Here is a 23039-nt window from a genome sequence, read left to right as displayed (position 1 = left end):
AGAAAGCTTCGTAAATACACATGAGGGGAATTAGCATTTCAAACTGAAAGAAGAGATTTATTGAAACAAAATTTTAAGTCGCTCGGCGTGGAGTTGACAGAGCATTAGGTAGGGAGACGGATGAAAGAGAGGGAAGTCCAATGAGCTTAAGAAGAAATCAAAGAAAACTTACCAAAGAATTATCAATCACGCTGTGGCATTTCAGATGCACTCTTTTGTTGTCAAGTTCTCTTTCAGCAAATAACAGTGCCTCAGAGAGCACTGATAAAGCAGGCTGAAAATGACTGCTCCTCTCCTCAGAGCCTTTCTACGCAGTGCATTCCTTTGAGACACTTCAATGATTGACAAGGCACTTCTACAGACCCTGGTCAGATTTTACAGCTTCTTTGGCAAAGGAGCTATCTGTGCAAAGGAATCCTCCACATCCATAACTTCTGCTGCATCAGTCCAATCACAGAGATCTCAAACACAGAGACAGAGAGCTCTTCTGCCATACTCTTTACACACACAAACTGACTGACACTCCATCTTGGTGTGGCTCCAACAAGTGTGTTTGCTCCCAGTGTTGTATATAATAGGAGATTTCCTAGGGGATTGTGGGGATTTACCTCGGGAGGGGAGGGGTCAGGGTTATTGTCATGCCCAGTGTCCTTGCTTTAGATCAGTCTATGGGGCTCTCTCATTGGCTCACAGCCCATTAACAACTCGCATGGAGTTTAAAAAGTAAGATTGCTTGCATCGTCAGTCAGCACACACACACACTCGATAGTCACACAGTGAATCCTGGCACGTTGCAGTTAGCTTGGACATTAATTCCAGTTAGCTTGGACATAAAGATTTGTTTTAAACAGCTCCCATTCCAGAGGAATCTGTCAAGCTGATTTGATGACAGCATTACAAAACAGGCAATTGGCAACCAACCAATGCACAACACACAGTTGGAGTTGGGAAGTATGCTGTATCGTAGCAACGAGACCGAGATCTCCACTTAATTAACGGAGTCATAGGTCAGCTGACAATGGAGAGAAGAATACAGAAAAACAACTAATAGTACGCTCTCTCGTTAGTGAACACCGTAATGACCTTGACGGCAGAAAGACAAGGCCAAGATAACTAACTACTTGACTTCACTATCTGAATGATATCAGTCATGGTGGAAAACACAGCAACTCGATACAGAGGGAAAAGAAAAAAGCACCCGTAGAGATTATTTAGTCCTGCAGTCGAAGAACAAGCGTCATTGACAGATATTCCACCATTACATTCCAGAATGGCGAGGGGGTTGGCGGTTGATGTATGTAAACCAAACACTGCAAGTCCCTAGACACAATCAATCCCAGTTTAAAATAACAGTAAACATTTCTAAGAGAAGAGCTATTTTTCAACTGGCTCAGATAACCAGCGAAAAACCAGTGACTCTAATAAGGACGTAGAACTGTTGAATCACCACCTCGCTGGACAGAAGAACCAACCCAAACAGAATCAGGCAGTGTGCCCTGCTATGGCTCGGCCCGCTGAGCCCCGCTGCCTGGTTTTTTAAATGGGGGCTGAATGAAACAAGCAACACAATAGAAAGTGCAAGCGTAATCACAGCTGGGCTTATCAGCTGGTTACAGAGAGGAGACCTCAGCATCAGGCTCCACACCCACGTTACATGCCGTTCTGTTCCTACAGGGTTCAGATACCAGTCTGTAAAATAAGTGGGTATAGTATGTGGCAGAGGAACGACGGTCAGTCCTCTTTACCCTCATTCTACAAAGACATCTGGAACAATAAACTGATGGCCTAATAAGTCCTAACACAGATCTGATAAAGTCACCCCAAAAATGTAAAGCGTCTGTCTCAGAGCAAATGCTTACTCTAGAGTAGAACAGTTTGTCTTTGTGTGGGAGTGGAGGTAGAGGGGAGAGTAGAGAGGCCCTCACTGTCATGTTAATGGTTCAGTGTTAATCCAGGGCTTTGCCTGAGGATGGGCGACTCCCTGCCTGACAGAGTAAACACTATAGGATCTTCTTCTCCCTCCTCACATGTTTAAGTTGACTATACAATGCCTCCTAAAGGACCATTTAACCACATAGCCCAATTCAATTAAAAGTTGGAGGAAAAGTTGGAAAGATGTGCTTGTTTTATTTTGGCTGTCAGCAACCCGGTTTTCAAATCTTATCATGGATGGAGGACAAAGCTAGTGTGTGACATAGCTATAATAAAGCAATATAGACAATTGTCATTGTGCAAAAATGACGATTTTTGAAACACTAAGACTCCTAAAAGATGAGCTTTACAGCAGATAGTTTCAGTGTCCTCCTTGTCCTGTGAGTCTTACTTCTAGATAACTCTTACCATTAAAGTGAATAACAGAGAAAAGCATACCTGAAATGATGTCGTCAGTGACGTCCTATTCCTACCCTCTCAATCCAGGCATATCAAGGGAGATAAAACAGCAACCACCCCCAGAACCTGGCTGTCCTCATTTGACTACACTGCCTTCCCAAAGCAGAGATGATGAAAACAATGAGCTCTAGTGAGACAACCTATCCCAACTAGCAATGTCAACTCACCTAGGCAACATGGAACGTTCCACTTTCCACACCAAGCGGGGGGAGGCTAAATCTACAACACATTAAAAGAGTTAATACAGTAAAAGACCATCTATCCAGATACTCCACAAACTATGGAGTCTACACCAGAAATAAAGCATATAATTTTACACTGGTTCATATAGGATTTGCTTAAGATTTTACCTGGTACAATCAGTCAATCCCCACCTTTTCAAAAATATTTTTTTTAACAGTGTTTACTACTTTGCCCTCTCTCTAAGCGGAGTGAGTTCATGCCTGTGGCTTTACAGGTTGTAATAGGATTCAGGCATTAAGACGCTGGAGCCAGTCAGCAGGGACCTTGTACGATGTCATGAGGCATGAGTTTACACTAAATTACTAACATATTTCATTGGATTCACGTTCATTTTTTTTTTATTTTATCCGTTTTATGCAAGTACGTGCCTCAAGAGTGGCCTACTATACTATAACACACTTGAACAGAGAAAAAACATGTTTATAAGAACACAAAAACCCCAAAGAGAAATTCAACTACATATAAAAACCATATAAAAACCATTCTGATTTTCATAGAGCACTTTGAGTTACATGAATTCACTAGGCTTATAGTACATATAAAACTTGTTAAAAATCATATAAATATATATATATTACATATAAAAAAGCAACTTCATCCACTAGATGGCATGTTGTTGTGCCTCTTCTACTTATCCCATGTTTTCTGCAGTTGTTTGTTCTGGTTAGCAGCAGGGAGTGTGGAAGACCAGAGTCCGGAAAGATTAAATGACATTAATAGCAGAATACAACACAGAGGTGTGAACGTCTGATTGAGGATAATCAATACTGGATGCCTAAATCAAATCAGGGTTGATCCATCATTGGCCCCCCATTCAATTCACTGTGTGTGAGAGAGAGTTAAAGTCTAAAATCCACAGGGGGGTTCACAAAGAATTCACCTAAGAATACTCTGCATGCCTTTTAGACCAGCATACGGTCATTAGCTAGTTACTGGTGGTGCCAAAACGCAACGGGTTGGCAGTTTGGCCATGGTCTATTCACACACAATTTCTTTCACACACACAGGGGCCCTGCCGGTTGAGTGGTGACGGTCCCCTACCACCACCACCAGCTGTCTCTGGGTCTATCTACGTCAGGGACAGCCAACGACACAGCCACAGCCAGGCAGCTAGACCAACCAGCCAGGACCCTGGAATTCAGACAAAGCCCCTGGGAGAGAGCGCTGGTTGGTCCTGGCTCCCCAAACAATGACCCTAACTGGCCCTCTTTGTGTGATTGACAGGGTGCACTCACATGGAAAATGGTTCCCCTTTTGTTCCGTGGTCCCTTCTCTAATGGTGTGATGGGCTAGCTAGTGTATCACACGTCTGTGGCCGACTGATAAACTAGAGGACAGTCTCAAATGGCGCTATAGCGCTTGAGATGTGCGCAAGTAACATAATTATCGTGCTTAAATTGATGTTTACCTTCAATTGCCAAGTCATCTCAGAAAACCTTGTCATTTGGCATTGAAAGGGTAACATTCCTGAGTAATGAATGAGTCATAATGAGGAAGTGTTTGACCTGTAGTGAGGCAGTCGGCGCTGAAAGTTTAAGGGTCTGTCAATGGGATTTAAAAGTGTAAGAAGCATAAGGGAAACAGAGCCGATGGGTGTCTCTGGACAAAGTGATGTCTGATGATGACAGAGAGCCGAGGTAAAGTGGGCTAAAGGTCCTCCATGTTTTGAAACTTGGCATATCTCGCTCTCTGCCCCTACCCTCACCCCCTACTCCCCAGATACTCCTCTGTGCCATTTAAGAGTTATTATCTAACCTGAAATAACAGCTGTGACACACAGAGAGAAGTCTGGACAATGGGTCCATTGTCTTCCTCAGCCAATGAGCAGAGAGGCCCAGTCAGTCTCTACAGGACATGCAGCCCCCATGCCTAAGTCATGACATGGGCAGTATATTACTGATGTATACAACCTAGTTGCATTCCAAATGGCACCCTATTCCATATACAGTGCACTACTTTTGACCAGAGCCCTATAGGCCCTCGTGAAAAGTATTGCACTATAGAATAGGCTGCCATTTGGGACACATACCTAGACAGCCAGCCAGAGGAGCATGAGAAAAACCACAACACTGGGGCCGTAAGTCTGGCTTTTCTAGTGTAAATATACACTCCAAGGAACTAGATATTAGTGTTGCACTGTATACCAAAAGTTCTGTATTTTTTCGACATTAGAGCATGAAAAACGGTTTGGTACTAGAATTTTTTATTTTCTGTACTTCTGTCAAATGTGTCTCACGAATCAAGTCTGTCTATCCGCGCTGCCAAAACGAACGAGTGTGCTCGCATACTCCCTTAAGTACTGTTTGTCCATTTTGAGACGGCGTAGCCAGTAATACATTCAATTAATCTAACTCAAGAAATCTGTCTTTAATTTGATGTTTTCCCCCCCAAAAAAGAGCTTAGTCGCGCAATTTTACATCTAACTAAGTATTTTTCTGTGAAAAAATGTGCATGAAAACGAGTCATCTCTCATTGAATAACAACAAAGACTATTGAAGAATCCCTACAGTTGACCAAACGCCGAAGAAGGGCGTAGACTTCAGCTCTGAACTTCGGCTTGCCTCCAGAAAAAAATGCGGTGTGCCTGAACAGCCTAAAAAAATGACTTGCTGAAGTCCAAAACGACACAAAATGTCATCATAATATAAGCACGAACTCTACCGAATGTTTCCGCATGCGGACGCCTTTATAGCGCGAGCACACCGTGCTGTTAACTTATATGCAGCATGAGTGGGGAGCTAACACACTTGAATAATGTGACACTGAATGTAAAAATGTTGAAACTGTTCACAAAACAATCTCCATACAGGCTACAACACTTTACTATGCAGGAAGATACCAGTAGCTTCCAGCTTTGTAGGCTAACTTCCCTTTCTAGCTTACAGCTGAAGCTAACGTCAATTCACTACTCTCTGGTACTTTGTTTGAGAAACCATAATGAAAAATATGCTGATTTCAAAGCAGATTGCCACCAAAACTTAACTCATTCGCTTAAATCAATATCTATTCCAAAAACGATCTATTCTGCCTCAGTTTATTGACTGTGTGTGAGAGAATAGGGCTCTGACGGCCACCCCACCAGTGTTGCCAACAAATTTTCAGGGTAAGTTGCTAGAGGCAGGTTGATTTTTTGCTAAATGACGTTGCGATGTCATTGCGTGATAACGTCAAATTGCGCCATTACGTAGAATACACAATAACGTTACTCAAATTGACTGGCCATCTCGGCGAAAAATATGATTTGACATTTGTTCAGATACAGATTCCCACTCTTTTCTGTACTTCTGGCTGTACAATTTTGATTGAGACATGTTGATTGATGTTGCAAGTTCTGTTCAAGATCAAACATTCGTGACCAACTACATTCATTGGGTTTTGCTCGTAGAATCCGTACTACTGCTGCTGCAGTCAGGCAACAATGATTTGCAATTTACTGAAATTGCTGCTGCCTGTGCACGAGCTGAACGCCTGCTGCTGACGTCACTCACAATGCACTTTTGCAGCCAGGCACGTGTGTTGTGACTGAGTGTGTGACAGAGAAAATCGTTTTTGTGTCATTTAGCAGGGAAAATGGCTAAATTTGTTGCATTGCTGTAGCGTTTGAAAAGTTGCTACTTTGCTAAATTGGCATCCCTGCAAAGTTTGCTAATGAATGACGTCATTACTGGTTAAAGAGACTTTCCCTATAGGGCAATTTTAAAAGTAGCTAAATTTGTTGCTAGTTGCTGTTTGACAAAAACGTTGCCATGATAGTCTGAAAAGTTGCTAAATCTAGCAACAAAATTGCTAAATTGGCATCCCTGCACCCCACTCTTGCTAATGAATTTGCTAATGAATGCATATTGTATTATAGCGTCATTACTGGAACCTAAGACATTGAAAGAGACTTTTAATGGGCCCTATAGGGCAGTGTTAAATTCCTCCAGGGACCCTATTTGTTCTGAAATCTGCATAGAAAACTGTCTAATTATATATGTATTGGGTTGTGTATAGAGGTGACGTTAAACAGTGGCTGTGTTTTAACACGTAAAGGACACAATTATGGATGTTGGAAATTCAATGAGAATTTCATACGAATTAATGAATGATAGATGAACCGAATCTGCAAGTAAAAATGTTCTATACTATCGAATAAGGTCTTGTGGAGGTGTGGTTATAGATGAACCGAATCTGCAAGTAAAAATGTCCTATTTTTGATACGTTCTATACTATCGAATAAGGTCTTGTGGAGGTGTGGTTATAGTTTAATGATAGATGAACCGAATCTGCAAGTAAAAATGTCCTATTTTGATACGTTCTGTACTATCGTAAGGTCTTGTGGAGGTGTGGTTATAGTTTAATGATAGATGAACAAGGTGTGGTTATAGTTGAATGATAGATGAACCGGATCTGCAAGTAAAATCTCCTGTTGATACATATAACATCGAATAGGTCTTGTGGAGGTGTGGTTGGATTGAATGAATCTGCATGAAAAATGCCCTATTAAAAAAGCTGTGTATTATTTAATAGGTTTTGTAAGAGGTGTAGTCGAGTAGATACAGGATATGTAAGTTTGGCGTTCCACAAGACAGAGATCGGGAATGAGGTGGCTATTGCACATCAAACAATAAACATAATATGAACCAGAGTTGACATTCCATGATTTGGAGATGGGGGAAATTAAATTGAAAGAAACGTTTGTCGCGGAGTAGGTTGGGATACGTAACTGGGCTATTATGCACACGTGCTGGTAGACAAAGCCACCTTAGTATCGAATGGCCGGGCAACTTTGATTGACAGCAGCCGGGCTGGAATACTGATTTTCGTTTTTTTTCATTCCTGTTGATATTGCCTAAAGTTTAAAATTATTCTGACAATTGCTATAGAATCGCTGGAATTTACTGATATAAGTTCATAAAGGAACTTACTGAATTGTTTCTAGAAAGTATTTAAATAAGCCGCCGAGCTTAGTACAGACTTTGTTTGACAGACGCTAAAAGCTACACACTGATTTTTGGGTTTTTCTATTCTATCCATATTTCCTAAAGATATATAATTATTCTGACAATTGCTATAGAATCGCTCCAATTTACTGATATAAGTTCATAAAGGAATTTACTGAATTGTTTACAGAAAGTATTTAAATAATTCACTGAACAACTCTTAGTTGTCTAGAAATTCTATCTATATTTCCTAAAGTAGAATTACTCTGAAAATTGTTATAGAACCGCATATATTCACTGATATATTGTTCCAAAAGGAAATCGCCGAATCATTTATAGAAAATACCTAAACGAATCGCTGAACAAATTCAAATAAAATACCGGTGAAATACACACGTGGCGGGCGTCACATACTGATAACCCCCTTTGTCTCGACCAGGGACAGGCTAAGCATACAACGATAGAAATAAACACCACATAGTAAGGATTGAATATACCTAAATAACGCATTATACACATTATCAGACGACTTAGATAAAATGTCTGCAGCCATCACGCCCAAACAAATGATTGCAGTAGAAACTCAAGACCAAGGGGAGCAGCCAGATAACACTCAGATCGTGGCTGTCTCTCAGATGATCCAACAACGAGGCCCCTACACTGGACCATACAGAGGGGGAAACTACCAGTGGTATAACTGCGGAATTCCCGGTCACTATGCCAGATATTGCACGAAACCACTCTCCCCGCAGCAACAGCAATGGAGAGAAAGAGGAAGAGGACGTGGAGGGGCACCAGGAAGAGGAAGAGGACCCTCTCCTAGACACATGCAGCAGGAGCAGCAAGATTACAACCAACCCTCCCACTTCAACACCTGATCACCCAGTAAGAATGATGAGGATGCCACTCCTGCCGATGACCACACTGTCTGAAGCCCAAGAAGTGTACTGGCTAAAATGCCTACCCACAGGGCCTGCCACCCCTCACATCCAGTTTAAGTTCAACCAACTGAAAGCTCAAATCTACACTCTGCACCCATATAAGACTCCCCAAGCTGAGATCCATTGCACACTCAATGCAACAGAAACTGATGACTGCCTCTACACTGCAGACTGGGACGAAGACATGATGCACCTGACCCCACCTATCAGGTGTTGTACCATTGGGTGTGGCCCAGAGGGGGTGGCAGCACCGGTCATCCTACGATCAAGGAACCTCCATGCACTGGCCTGGACGGCTGAAGCATCAACAGCCATAGCACTCCTGAAAACAGATCTATCAGCGGCAGCAGCTCTGACTGCACCTGACTACAAGAACAAGTTCCATTTGGATGTTTCTGGAAGGGAAGGATTCACCTCATCCGTCCTATTCCAGAAACAAGAGGGGGAGAGAAGGGTCTTGATGTACTACTCTTCAAACTTGACCACATTGAGGTAGGACAGTCAACATGCTCCAGATACGTTGCTGCAGTAGCAAAAGCTATTGATAAAACAGCTCACCTCGTGATGTCACCCTTCAATCAGCCATCATCCCTCAACCAGCATCGGCCAAATTAGCTGAAATCATCGGATTGACGCAGGTCCTCATCAGAGGAAAAGGAAAGACTGAATATCTATACAGACTCAGCCCATGCCCATGAAGCAGGCCACACTGATGGACACAGAACTTTTATGAGAAACACATGACCCCACACACGAAGGCAAACTAAAGACCCTCCAAAAAGGCCTTGCACATCTGGTGGCACCCTCACATAAAAAATATGACTGACTTATTTTATGACGATGATTTATTTTGTGACGAATGCAATGGTTGTGACAGACACAACCCAAAGACACCATATCTGGGCTCATACGTAATACCTAATGCATGTTTTCAGGATATTAGTATAGACTACACCGACATGGGCCCCGAAAATTTATCTAAAGGCAAACTCTATCTCCTAGTCATAGTAGATAGGTTCTCCAAATGGGTAGAGGCAATAATAACAAAAGGGGAGGATGCTAGGTCAGTCTTTAAGTGGCTACAAACCAAACTAATACCCAGGTATGGCATCCCAAGACAAATCAAATTTGACAAATGGCTCACATTTAACAAACACCTGAGACAGGTGGAAGAAAGATTTGGCATAACCCACAGATTTGGATCTAAGTACAGGCCCCAATCCCAAAATCTGGTGGAACGTCAAACCAAAAGCAAAAGCTAAGATAGCTAAAGTATGTGCCTCATGGGATAATGACTGGTAGAGTCATGCATGGTCCACCAAGGGAGGGAGGTCATATGCCCGCCCTTGATGTACAACAAATTGTAATGTCTAATTATGTGAAAAAACTGACGGTTCTCTCTGCAGCACTCTCTACCCAGGTTCACAAGGTCCAGGAGGGGGAGCTGCCGGGGGACACGCCACTACTGAAGGTAAAGGTTGGTGACGGGGTGTGGGTTACAGTCCACAAGAGAAAGTGGCTGGAACCCAGGTGGACTGGACCGTACGAAGTGAAGGAGGTTACTTCACACTCAGTCCAGGTCAAAGGTAAATCAGGCACACCTTGGCACCGCCTTACACATTGCACCCCAGCCCCAATTCCTTCTAGAACACTGACTGAAGTCAGAGCTGATTTGAGCGGCCTAAATTCGATTCCAAATGAAGACACTCCTTCCTCAGGTGATGCGGCATCAAACTCCGCCTCCCCTGAGAAGGGAACCTCGCCCAGTTAGAGGGAAATTTCTCCCTCTCTGGGTGAGGCTGGGGATATCTGGTCCCTTATTTGTGATATTCCTACTGATATTTGGAGTAACCCTAGGACTTTCACATGGTTAATTGAACAACTATTTCACCCTGCCACATCACATACACCAACCCCTACACATGTCCCTAACTCCTTTCCTGATATCACTCCCTCCAATCACTCTCGTCCCAAACGTAGCACTACACCTACAGACCCACCATGCAAACCAGACAAGGTTAGGAGCACCACCTTATGTATACCCAATAGTTTTCACGTCTAATAGACGTGAAGAGGGGGATTTGTTATATAAATATTCATACACATAGCTCATATAAACAAAGACATTCCGGTTACACCCAGCCATAAGACTTTTCCTTATATAAACACACATCTCATCTCCCTCTAACTGGCCGTTCCCAAGAGCAAAGAACTTTTGCTGTGCACCAATGGGGCCCGCTCTGGCTAGAGCAAGGCCCGCCTCACCAGTCAAGAAGACCGAAACGACAAGACTCCACCTACTTTATTCTATGTATAAAAATGAATGTAACCATTGTATAGGCCTCTTTTTCACCTGGCTCCTTGCCGAGTTATGTGAACTAGGTCCGTGCACGTAAAACTGCGGGATATCTCTGACTCATTAAAACTGTCTTTTGTTACAACTGAAATCCACTCTGTCCAGCGTCCGTGATTTGCCATGTACTGCATCCAGTCCCTGTTGGGTAAGATACATCCATGTACTGCATCCAGTCCCTGTTGGGTAGATATCTGTAAAAAGAAAAAAAAATACTTCACACTGCTTTACTAAGCATAGTAGATATCACGGATGAAAGAGTTTTTTTTTTTTTTACAAAGACAGAAGTTCGCACCTAGTCCTAGTGTAACCATAACAAGCTGTGGCCTTGCCCTTTGTGGTTAAGTAATGATCAGTTAGCATTCCACTCTTCCAGTTCAAACTAAGATATACTGTACTTTATGACCAAGCAATATTCTTTAAATGACACGTGTCTAGTATAATGAAAGTCCTGTATATGCATGTCAGTGGTTAGAGTTGCACCAATATAAAGTCCCTGTGACCATACACATTATCTTCACACATACAGTACCAGTCAAAAGTTAATTTGGACTTAGTGGGACTCACTAAAAATCATTTGTTTTTCAACAGGACAATGACCAAAAAACCACACCTCCAGGCTGTGTAAGAGCTATTTGACCAAGAAGGATGGTGATGGAGTGCTGTATCTATCAGATGACCTGGCCTCCACAATCACCCAACCTCAACCCAATTGAGATGGTTTGGGATGAGTTGGACCGCAGAGTGAAGGAAAAGCAGCCAACAAGGAACTCCTTGAAGACTTTTGGAAAAGCATTCCTCATCAACCTGGTTGAGAGTGTGCCAAGCTGTCATCAAGGCAAAGCTTGGCTACTTTGAAGAATCTCAAATATAAAATATATTTAGATTTGTTTAACACTTTTTTGGTTACTACATTATTCCATGTGTGTTATGTCATAGTGTTGATGTCTTCACTATTCCTCTACAATGTAGAAAATAGCAAAAATAAAGGAAAACCCTGGAATGAGTAGGTGTGTCTAAACGTTTGACTGGTACTGTACATAAAATATTGTTAACAAACCCCAACAAAGGTCAATGTGTGACTGCATCTTGTCCGCAACACCAATTACAACTGCTTTATGTATCATCCCAGCAGGTCAAAGTGTGTTGAAATGATACACCCCCAGCTGGTTCTGAAATGCCCTTTCTGAATGCACCGACTACAGTACACAGGACTCCTCGTTTCCAAGATAGTGTCTTTGTGGGTTAAGGTTAGCTTGTTTGACACTTTGCAGACACACGAGTCCAGAGTGAAAGTCATTTGTACAAAAAACACTTCCTGATATGCCCAACTCTTGTGTGCTGAATTTGGTATTGGTGTGTCAGTTTAAGATAAAACAATATATTTAGGCATATCCGTAAGTGGGATGTATATACTGTTTTAAACACAGGGCACTTCTCAGCACAATGGGAGAGATGGTACCCAGCAATCACTCTATGATAGTGCCCATTGAGACATCTTGTATTGTACTCTTATTCAATGTCTGTCATATTCAATTAAATAGAAATCTATTGTGCCTAGGTGTAATGGCAATTTAGTTGCAGCTCATAGCCTACCTTCGGACAACCAGGGCGAGGGTCTTGTGGGAGCTCTTGACCAGACAGACGGCCTCCTGCCTGGATCCACTGATGGGAACTGTGTTGATGCTGACGATCTCATCTCCCACCTGCAGGCTGACTGTCGCCGCCTTGCTGCCCTCCTCCACCTGAATCACACACCAGGAATGTTTAATTAAAGGTGTTTATAAGTAGTTTATTCATCCTTAATAAAACAGTTATAACATACTGGGGCAAATTTTGAGATTTTGTGACTGGTAACATTTCTGAAGTGAAGAGTATAAGAAAACAATTGCACACAGATAGTGTTGGCAGGGGAAAAGGGGCACAGTCCAGGGATGCTGTCTGATAGTGACGTGGATAAAATAACATGTTAGACTTAATTTCTCATTAGTGAAGTATATTTTAATAACAGTTCACTTTCCATAGTTCATCGGTTTAGAAGAATATCACATTCCATCCACAGACTGTTGACAGGACCTTCTCTTCAACCCTGCCATGCTGGCATTGAGTCAACTTCATTAAAAATGGTCCCATCATATCCACCCTTCCAAATCCCCTCTATCCAGCCCCGTCTCAACGTTCAGAGGGGGACTAGTCTACTACTGACAAGCAAATGGAGCAAGTTACAAAGTACTGTGAGATGTATGATTTTGTAAATTCTATAAATCTAAAATGAACAAGATGGATTGTTATTTTCTGTAGCTTCTGAATGTGACGAACAGCTGGAGAACACAAGCAATATGGAGTAAACCCAATCCCTGTAAGAGATGGTGGCCAGTGACCATGGATCTGTGCTCAGTCCATTGTGTCCAGCCTGCACTGGAACAATTATACTGTGGCAACCTGAGAGCTCTGATAAAAAATTTAACCATAAGCAACTTGAGAACGGTTGGAGCAGACTTGTTGCACATTCCATCACTTATTCTCTACACATACAGGAGTACAGGAGAGGGGAGGAGAATGGAAACTGATAAACAAACTGTTTCCTCATTCTGTTGGAGAGCAGCACTGACTGAGCCAATCCTGGTCTGCCAAACACACCTTATCTTCACTTCTGCATTCCCCACTGGTTCCTGGCACTGCTGTGATGAGTATTGAAGACAGCCGCATCCCCCCCACCCAAACACACATAGAACAAAACTAGTGGTGGCTAGAGGAGATGTGCTCAAGACATTGAGCAGGGCAGAAGTTTAAAGGTGAAAATGTGCAACATACCAAAGGCATAAAAGGTGTGGGGACAGACCCAACTATCTATGGACTGAGAAAACATGTCAGTGTTTGATGAAACACACACAGTTAACCAAACAGGAAACTACAGTGATGTTCCAGTGTTTAATCTCCACACAGCCTTATTTTCATATCAGGGGAAACAGGAAAGGTAAAACCCATCTGTGACAGTGGAGAAATTAATATATTTATATTGTTTTTATTTGCATGATTGATCTATGGTACTTGTTATTGTTGTTAATTTGCACATTGCTGTTAATTTGCACGTTGTTAACTAGTGTGGCTAAAGTTAAGTCAATACGGTTCTCTGTATTTGTCTTCATCCTAATCATCATCATAGATAGATAGATAAGATAGATAGATGTACCTTAGTTATGAGCAGTGGTTCTCGGTGCTCCAGGCCCCCTCTCAGAGTGAACCCCCAAGGGGCCCCACCAAACAGCATGACATCCACAAATCTATATTCAACATCATCCTTATTCCTGTCCCCGACAGCCGTGAATATGTCCGCGCCTAGGAAGGCTTTGACTTCTCTGGCTGACATCCTTAACTCGCTTCTGTAGTCGACGACGTCCATGGTGTTGAAGAGGGATGGGAATTCTGACAATCAGAAGTTCCCGACCAGCCCCCGTTTTATTTCACAAGAGAAAGATCAACTAACTTAGTCACTATAATTTGCTGTCATATGTGAACACCTGCCATTCTCGACAATCCGTTTAGCTGATGAATAACAACAACGCTCAGCTTGTACAGTTGTTGTTTATCCTGGTTAAGACAGCGAACCGATATAAACTGTCCTCTTTCTTTCCTTATGTTTTCCATCACAGACATATTTTCCCAGTCACTCATAGTAACCAACGGTGACGAAAAAACATAGACCTACCCTCCTCTCCAATTGTGCCTATTCAACAGGCATAATTTGATGCCTCACGCATCGTTTTCAACCAGCTGGCTTCTCTTTAAGCAAACAACAACCCAAAGTTTTGACACGTCTGAAAAAAACATGGTTAATGTTTTAAAAAGAAGAAAAAAAATATTAAATCAAATAATTTAGGCAAGCCTACTTGAGGAGAACAAGAAAAGAAGACGGAGTTCGGTGAAAACCCAGTGTTGAAGGTCTGCACGGGACAGGCACCTGCGACGAGACACCTGCGCAGACAGAAATAGTAATGGCGTATTTTTGTATGCACTATAATCCGCCATGGTTCGTTCTATAAAAGCCTATGGAGAAAATGAATGGTGTTTTTGGATTAACTCCGAAAATAAAGTATGGTAAATACGGGATTCGAACATGTTATTCTATGAGATCATCTTCCTCAGCTAATGTCACTTTGTGAGTTTTGACGAATTTATGTAATTAAAAAAAAAAACACTAAGGCTTCATAATTCGCTAAAGTAATGTTAACTGACTGATACTATATCATAGAACAAAACGTATAAACTCTCCTAAACTTGTGTTTAACCTCAGACCTTATTTTTGGCGTTTGTCCCAAAACGGTATTATTTCGCCATTCAGTTTTCCCATAGGGATGGCTGAACGAAGCAGATATAACTAATTTCCGGGTTTTAGGACCACAAACTGGCGAGCAGAGGCGCGCGCTCTGGTCTAGCCGCGCGTGCTCGATCGTCAGACTAACATTATTAATGATTTCGATCTCTTTTGAGTGTCTCATGTGCAACATTTAATCAACACATTTTATTCCATACGATAAATGCCTATCTACCATTAAATATATTTGAGATTGTACTGCCCCCCAGTGGGGAGAAAAAAAACGTTCAAGAAAGTTTGTAAAATCGTATAGGTTCTTGAATGCAGCCAAATGCCTGCAATCACTCATGTGACCCGTTCGGGATGTTTTGTGTTGTTTTTTTAGCAACGTCATTGTAATCAGAGGCCGCACGAAGACATTCCTGCAGAAGGTGATTTCGTCGCTTGGTCTAACATTTAGATTTTTAAAATGGTGAAGGTAACATTTAACTCGTCCTTTGGACAAAGGGATTTGAAGAAAGCATGCAATGCCGAAGCGCTTATTCCGGAGGAGAGGGTGAGTTGAGCTAAACCAATGTAGTTAATATTTGTTGAAACAAACGTGGAAGACCCAACTGTAACCGTTCAAACAACGTAACCATAACTGAAACAAAGTAACGTCGATTAGAAACATGTCTAGATTCTTGATAATGTCGGAAAATGGCTGCTACACAAATCATTTTCGGCAGACTGAGTGTTGTTCGCAGTTCCTGGCCTGGGCAGGACCGTATTAGCTTTTCGATTCGGTGTTGATTTAGTAGAGGCCTGGAGGCTTGAAATACCTGAAGAACATTCAGGTCGTCTTTTCTATTCATTCGAACAGTTCTTCCTGTTTTGGTTATGAAGAGTAAAATGTAAATGCGTTTATGTAGACGCCATAGACAGTCGTGATCTGAATTGACCAAATTAAGTGTATTCATGTCTTAAGGTCGGTTGTCTTTCCTCCTGACAAAATGCATGCTGTGTACATAAGTTTTTGTTAACCTATCAATTGTTAGAAGATGCTGTATCAGCAATAAGAAACCTGTGAGTCCAAACTCACCCCAAGCGCATGGATTCATGTTTACGGTTGGCGCAGGGTATTGCCCATAATAAAGGCACTAATGGTCGACCATTATGATTTTTCGATGCAGATACCGATTATTGGAGGACCAAAAAAAGCCGATACCGATTAATCGGCCTATTTATTTATTTGTAATAATGACAATTACAACAATACTGAATTAACACTTATTTTAACTTAACATAATACATCAATAAAAATCAATTTAGCCTCAAATAAATAATGAAACATGTTCAATTTGGTTTAAATAATGCAAAAGCAAAGTGTTGGAGAAGTGCAGTGCAAAATGTGCCATGTAAGAAAGCTAAGGTTTAAGTTACTTGCTCAGAACATGAGAACATATGAAAGCTGGTGGTTCCTTTTAACATGAGACTTCAATATTCCAAGGTAAGCGGTTGTAGTTAGTATTTATAGGACTATTTTTCTCTCTACCAATGGTATTTCATATACCTTTGACTATTGGATGTTCTTATAGGCACTTTAGTATTGCCAGTGTAACAGTATAGCATCCGTCCCTCTCCTCGCCCCTACCTGGGCTCGAACCAGGAACACATCGACAACAGCCACACTCGAAGCAGCGTTATCCATCGCTCCACAAAAGCCGCGGCCCTTGCAGAGCAAGGGGAATAACTACTCCAAGTCTCAGAGCGAGTGACGTTTGAAACGCTATTAGCGCGCACCCCGCTAACTAGCTAGCCATTTCACATCGGTTACACCAGCCATTAGGCTGATAGGCTTGAAGTCATAAACAGCGCTGTGCTTGCAAAGAGCTGCTGGCAAAACGCACAAGTGCTGTTCGAATTAATGCTTACGAGCCTGCTGCTGCCTACCATCGCTCAGTCAGACTGCTCTATCAAATCATAGACTTAATTATAACATAATAACACACAGAAATTACCCGCCTTTGGTCATTAATATGATCGAATCCGGAAACTATAATTTCGAAAACAAAACGTTTATTCTTTCAGTGAAATACGGAACCGTTCCGTATTTTATCTAACAGGTGGCATCCCTATGTCTAAATATTCTTGTTACATTGTACAACCTTCAATGTTACAATCTGGGGAGACGGGTCTTGATCAGGGAGGTGATCAAGAACCTGATGGTCACTGACAGAACTCCAGAGTTCCTCCGTGGAGTGGGTGTCCTTGATGAAAACTTGCTTCAGGGCGCTCAGGACCTCAGACTGGGGAGAAGGTTCAGCAGTAATAGCACATCCTCCACTCTGATCCTCAACACGCCGGCCCCTCAGGGGTGAGTGCTCAGTCCCCTCCTGTACTCCCTGTTTACTCATGACTGCACGGCCAGGCATGACTCCAACACCATCATTAAGTTTGCTAATGACACAACCGTGGTAGGCCTGATCACTGACAACGATGAGACCTGACACTGTGGTGCAAGGACAACAACTTCTCCCTTAACGTGATCAAGACAAAGGAGATGATTGGACTACAGGAAAAGGAGGACCGAGCACCTCCCCTTCTCATCGATGGGGCTGTAGTGGAGCATGTTGAGAGCTTCAAGTTCCTTGATGCCCACATCACCAAAGTAACATGGTCCAAGCACACACAGACATTCGTGAAGAGGGCATGACAAACCCCATTCCCCCTCAGGAGACGGAAAAGATTTGGCATGGGTCCTCAGATCCTCAAAATGTTTTACAGAGTATCCTGACGGGTTGCATCACTGCCTGGTATGGCAACTGGTTGGCCTCTGACCGCGAGACACTACAGAGGGTAGTGTGTACGGCCCAGTACATCACTGGGGCCAAGCTTCCTGCCATCCAGGACCTCTATACCAGGCGGTGTCAGAGGAAGGCCCTAAAAATTGTCAGACTCCAGCCACCCTAGTCATAGGTTGTTCTCTCTGCTACCACACAGCATGCGGTACCGGAACGCCAAGTCTAGGTCCAAGAAGCTTCTAAACAGCTTCTACCCCCAAGCCATAAGACTCTGGAACAGTAAATTAAATGCCTACCTATCATTTGCATTGTTGTTGCCCCCCCATTGTTATTTACTGCTGATCTTTAATTATTTGTTATTCTTATCTCAATTTGTTAGGGACTTTCTTAAAACTGCATTGTTCGTTAAGGACTTGTAAGTAAGCATTTCACTGTAAGATCTACTATACCTGTTGTATTCGGCGCATGTGACAAATACTTTTGATTTGAAGATTGACCTTCCAACAGAACAATGACCGTAAGCACACAGCCAAGACAATGCACGAGTGGCTTTGGAACAAGTCTCTGAATGTCCTTGAGTGGCCCAGCCGGAGCCCGGGCTTGAACCCGATCGAACATCTCTAGAGACCTAAAAATAGCTGTGCAGCGCCATTCCCCTTCCAACCTGACAGAGCTTGAGAGGATCTGCAGAGAAGAATGGGAGAAACTCCCCAAATACAGGTGTGCCAAGCTAGTAGCATCATACCCAAGAAGACTCGAGGCTGTAATCACTGCTTTGTCATTGTGGGATATTGTGTGTAGATTGAGGGGAAACAACTATGTAATCCATTTTAGAATACAGTTGTAAAGTAACAAAATGTGGAAAAAGGGAAGTGGTCTGACTACTTTCCAAATGCAAAGTATCTGGGTGGATACATGGTTCCATTGGAAATAGAATGCAGATGAGATTACAAGTCGATAGAGAATCTGAGTGATTGAGGAATAATAGCAGAGGAATGCAGCAGCCAGGGACAGACCTGGGGAGAAAATGCCCCTGCATAGAAAGACCTGGCCATCATGTCTGTTTCACTTGTAGGGGAGCAGTTTGGACAGTCAGACGGGTGAGATTAAATGCTAATATCCTGGATAAGGTGTCAGACTAGTGAAGGTCTGTGACATGACCAGACAGCATGGTCCAGAGAGACCATCCATGAGCCACCTCTTTATTCCAGGCCTGTAGCCATGTTAATAAGCTAACCTGAAGTGATGAGTGAGACAAGCATGTCCATCATTCAATAGCCCCAGTATCTGTTGCAAATGTTGGATTAATGAAAATATGCACCTTGGTTTACCTCAAGCACGTCTCTGTATCGACACTGGACTAACGGGGAGGAAAAACAATATGTTCTTCCACTAAAGTACGAGCATGGGGATCTCTCAGATCTGTTTCCTCATCTGATCTCCAGGGAGAGCTAGCTGTTGACATCCACTCTTTTGTTTCAATACGAACCCCACCCCAACTCTGCATAAACAACTTCAGCAAGTTCAGGAAAAGGGCCTGCCGCCAAATTACAACATGTGCCCCTGGGCCACGTAATATTCAAGTGAGGAAGCAAAAATGACAGAGATGGTGGAGAGGCCTAAAAGATAAGGCAGTAAATGAGTAAAGGTTAGAAAGAATGTCTTGAAGTAGATGATGGAAAGGAGGTGTGAGGTCACAGAGAAGCGAGGGAGGGTTGGTGAGAAAGGGAGGGAGATTTAGCTGTGTGTTTTGAAGGGTACGTTACATAAGCATCCCTCTATCACTACTACCATACTCCCAACTGATATCCACAGAACACACCACAGCTGTATTGTATTGTGCTTGCATAATCACACTATTTGAATCAAACACTGTTTGGCTATGATGTGTTGGAGCGATTTTTATTTGAACAATAAAGAGGATTTATAGAGGTCAGTTTTCTTAATGCTAGCCATGATTCATCTGGGCTGACATAACCTACTGTTCATTGAGAAAGGTTGATGGGTTGAACCTATGTAATGGAACACAGGCAGACATGCGGGTATTGCGAGAGGCTGTCTGTAGGCTCTACTCTGTATGTTATAGAGGACCACAATGGCAAGAAGTCTTTTGACTTTTTTGTTTTATGTATCCTCTGCAATTTTAATATAGGCCTATGTACTGTATCTGTTGCCTGGTGTAATGCATTTTAAGTGATCAAATCAAATGTGCATGCACTATATTTGTCTTCTTACTCTCAGGACCTGGAGGATGGCATGCGAGTGCGTCGGCAGGCCAAGGTGTGCTGCTGGTACAGGTGCCTGGGCCTGGCTCTCATGCTGTCAGGTGTGGTGGTGGGAGGGGCCTACCTTTACAAGACCTACATACTGGTGAGGGACTGTTGGTTAGACCCCTATAATGCCATAGGCTCAACTATATACTGAACAAAAATATAAACGCAACCATTTCAATGGTTTTACTGAGTTACAGTTCATATCGGGAAATCAGTCAATTTAAATATTCATTAGGCCCTAATCTATGGATCTCACATGACTGGGCAGGGGCGCAGCCATGGGTGGGGCCAGCCAATCAGAATGAGTTTTCCCCCACAAAAGGGCTTTACTACGGACAGAAATACTCCTCAGTTTCATCAACTGTCGGGGTGGCTGGTCTCAGACGATCCCGCAGATGAAGAAGCCAGATGTGGAGGTCCTGGGCAGGCGTGGTTACGCGTGGTCTGCGGTTTTCATACCAATTAGACGTACTGCCAAATTCTCTTAAACGACGTTGGAAGCAGCTTGTGGTATAGAAATGAACATTCAATTCTCTGGCAATAGCTGTAGTGGACATTCTTGCAGTCAACATGCCAATTGTACTCTCCCTCAACTTGAGAGACATATGTGGCACTGTGTTGTGACAAAACTGTACATTTTAGAGTGGCCTTTTATTGTCCCCGGCACATGCGTAATGATCATGCTGTTTAATCAGCTTCTGAATATGCCACACCTGTCAGGTGGATGGATTATCTTGGCAAAGGATTAATGCTAATAGGGATGTAAACAAATTTGTGCACACAATTTGAGAGAAATAAACTTTTTGTGTATATGGAACATTTCTGGGATCTTTTATTTCAGCTCATTAAATGTGGGACCAAGACTTAACATATTGCGTTTTTATATTTTTTGTTCAGTGTAGTTAAAGATCTCTAACCAAGGAAAGGTGACACATTTGCGTATGCTGTGGGCTGGTTTCTCAGACACAGATTAAGCCTAGTCTTGGACTTTTGAATCAGCCCCTAATCAGGAGATATTTCCGGGAAACCAGCCCAGTGTGCTAGCCATCTACAGTGTTGGTAAGGTAGAGCGAGTCAGGGTGAGAGACAAGTCCTCACTGTTGTCGTCTTCCCTTGACTTCCTCAGGAGCGCAGGGTGTATTGGTGCGGAGTGGATTACCTTGAGCAGGACTACATGGTTCAGGACGAGGTGGCCCTGCCCTCTGCGCTGAGACACATCCAGGAGAGCATCCGTGTGCTAGAGGAGGTGGAGCTAATCAACGTGCCCGTGCCCGAGTTCTCCGACAGCGACCCGGCCGACATCGTCCATGACTTCAAAAGCGTGAGAAGAGAACACTGCTACACACACACACACACACACCAGGTTTCCATCCAACCTTTTTTATGCGACTGAAGTGCATGTCGGATAGAGTCATGACAGGCCGAAACTGAACATTTGTCGGTCAACTTTCCAAATGTCGACAACCCTAAATACACTAGACAAGGTGAGCTCTTTTGTGTTAGTAAAATGAATGGTGAGAAAAGTCGGTGGAAACGCTTTTATGTGCAAATATTGATATAATAACCATCACATCAAAGTAAACTTGGGAGTCACTCGATGACATGTGCACCTCTCACTGCGACTTGTTTGGGAACCATGCAGTTTATTAGGCTACAGATGAAATCCGTTTTGAAGAACTTCGGAGTGGTGAACGTGGAAGGTAATGACCACGGTGCGCCTTTCCAATAAATATCCAGAGTCTTATTCTGGCGACATGATCAGCAAATGCTTGGCTGCCGTTTTGTCCATAATCTTGTCGTGTAGGCTCATACTCCCATATGTATCTGAGCTGTTGGCTTGAGCGCATTTGGCAATACCAGAGTGGGCACACTGAAAATCTGATGGAAACCCATTTAACTTGTATGTTTTTATTTGGTTCATGGGAATTTAACTGCAAAAGGTATTACGTTATCAGGCACAGCCTTTTATCCACAACAAGTCAATTTGATGAAATGCATCTCTGGTGGGGGAATGTGCATGTTGTTTTTATGTGGATTTTAGAAAATTCACATGAATCTGTTTAATTGGATGGAAACCTACACACACACACACAGTGGTGTGAATTGTTGTTGAGAAATACTGCATATGTGACATCACAGAGCTCTGTCTATCTAGCTGCTACCATGCATTTATGGCTCAAAGAGGAAAGTCATTCCTCCAGCGTATTATCCGTCAAACTCCGATTTCTAGAAACCGGTAAGTGTTCAATACCGTGTTAATAAAACACATGCTGAACTGAAGTTGAACGTAATCGTGTGTTGAGGTCTGAGGTTTGAATGTAAAGTACCTCCGGGTGTTTTTGTAGCGTTGGATCGAATTCCTTTCCTCCTACTCAGAGGCTGACAGCCTACCTGGACCTGAGCCTGAACAAGTGCTACGTCATCCCCCTCAACACCTCCATCGTCATGCCCCCCAAAGACTTGCTGGAGCTGCTCATCAACATCAAGGTACCGGTAACACACACATACGACTGGAGCTGTTTATGTATTTCAATAATTTAAAAAAAATCTATCAAATGTTGGAGGAAATAATGTTAATTAAGTGTGTGAGTTGCCCCCCCCCCCCTAGGCTGGTACCTACCTTCCCCAGTCCTACCTGGTCCATGAGCAGATGATGGTGACTGAGCGTCTGGAGAACGTTGACCAGCTGGGATACTTCATCTACAGCCTCTGCAAGGGCAGAGACACCTACAAGCTGGAACGCAGAGAGACCATACTGGGTTAGTACTGCTGACACACACACCATACTGGGTCAGTACTGGCACACACACTTTTTAAG

General features: G+C 42.9%; 2 protein-coding genes across 6 annotated transcripts in view; one reads left to right on the top strand and one right to left on the bottom strand.

Moving 5' to 3' along the window:
• The window catches only part of LOC139373221 (protein Shroom2-like), a 26955-nt gene extending 12346 nt beyond the window's left edge, over nucleotides 1-14609 (bottom strand). For both annotated transcript variants that reach the window (XM_071113457.1, XM_071113458.1), the window contains exons 1-2: nucleotides 14044-14609; nucleotides 12447-12595 (exon numbers count right to left, since the gene is read on the bottom strand). In XM_071113457.1, the coding sequence (XP_070969558.1) occupies nucleotides 12447-12595; nucleotides 14044-14253 (359 nt within the window). In that variant the 5' untranslated portion in view covers nucleotides 14254-14609. The remainder of the gene's footprint in view (nucleotides 1-12446; nucleotides 12596-14043) is intronic.
• Nucleotides 14580-23039, top strand: part of LOC139373224 (integral membrane protein 2B-like) — a 9266-nt gene continuing 806 nt past the window's right edge. The window contains exons 1-6 of one of the 4 annotated variants that reach the window (XM_071113479.1): nucleotides 14598-14948; nucleotides 15551-15721; nucleotides 20190-20318; nucleotides 21348-21542; nucleotides 22598-22708; nucleotides 22830-22980. In XM_071113479.1, the coding sequence (XP_070969580.1) occupies nucleotides 15635-15721; nucleotides 20190-20318; nucleotides 21348-21542; nucleotides 22598-22708; nucleotides 22830-22980 (673 nt within the window). In that variant the 5' untranslated portion in view covers nucleotides 14598-14948; nucleotides 15551-15634. Of the gene's footprint in view, nucleotides 15010-15550; nucleotides 15722-20189; nucleotides 20319-21347; nucleotides 21543-22597; nucleotides 22709-22829; nucleotides 22981-23039 lie in introns of all 4 variants that reach the window. The other 3 variants (XM_071113478.1, XM_071113480.1, XM_071113481.1) reach the window with 3 other exon arrangements.

The sequence above is a fragment of the Oncorhynchus clarkii genome, chromosome 18 (genome assembly GCF_045791955.1).
Source record: "Oncorhynchus clarkii lewisi isolate Uvic-CL-2024 chromosome 18, UVic_Ocla_1.0, whole genome shotgun sequence".
NCBI lineage: Eukaryota > Metazoa > Chordata > Actinopteri > Salmoniformes > Salmonidae > Oncorhynchus > Oncorhynchus clarkii.
This window is presented reverse-complemented; position numbering and strand designations above follow the sequence as displayed.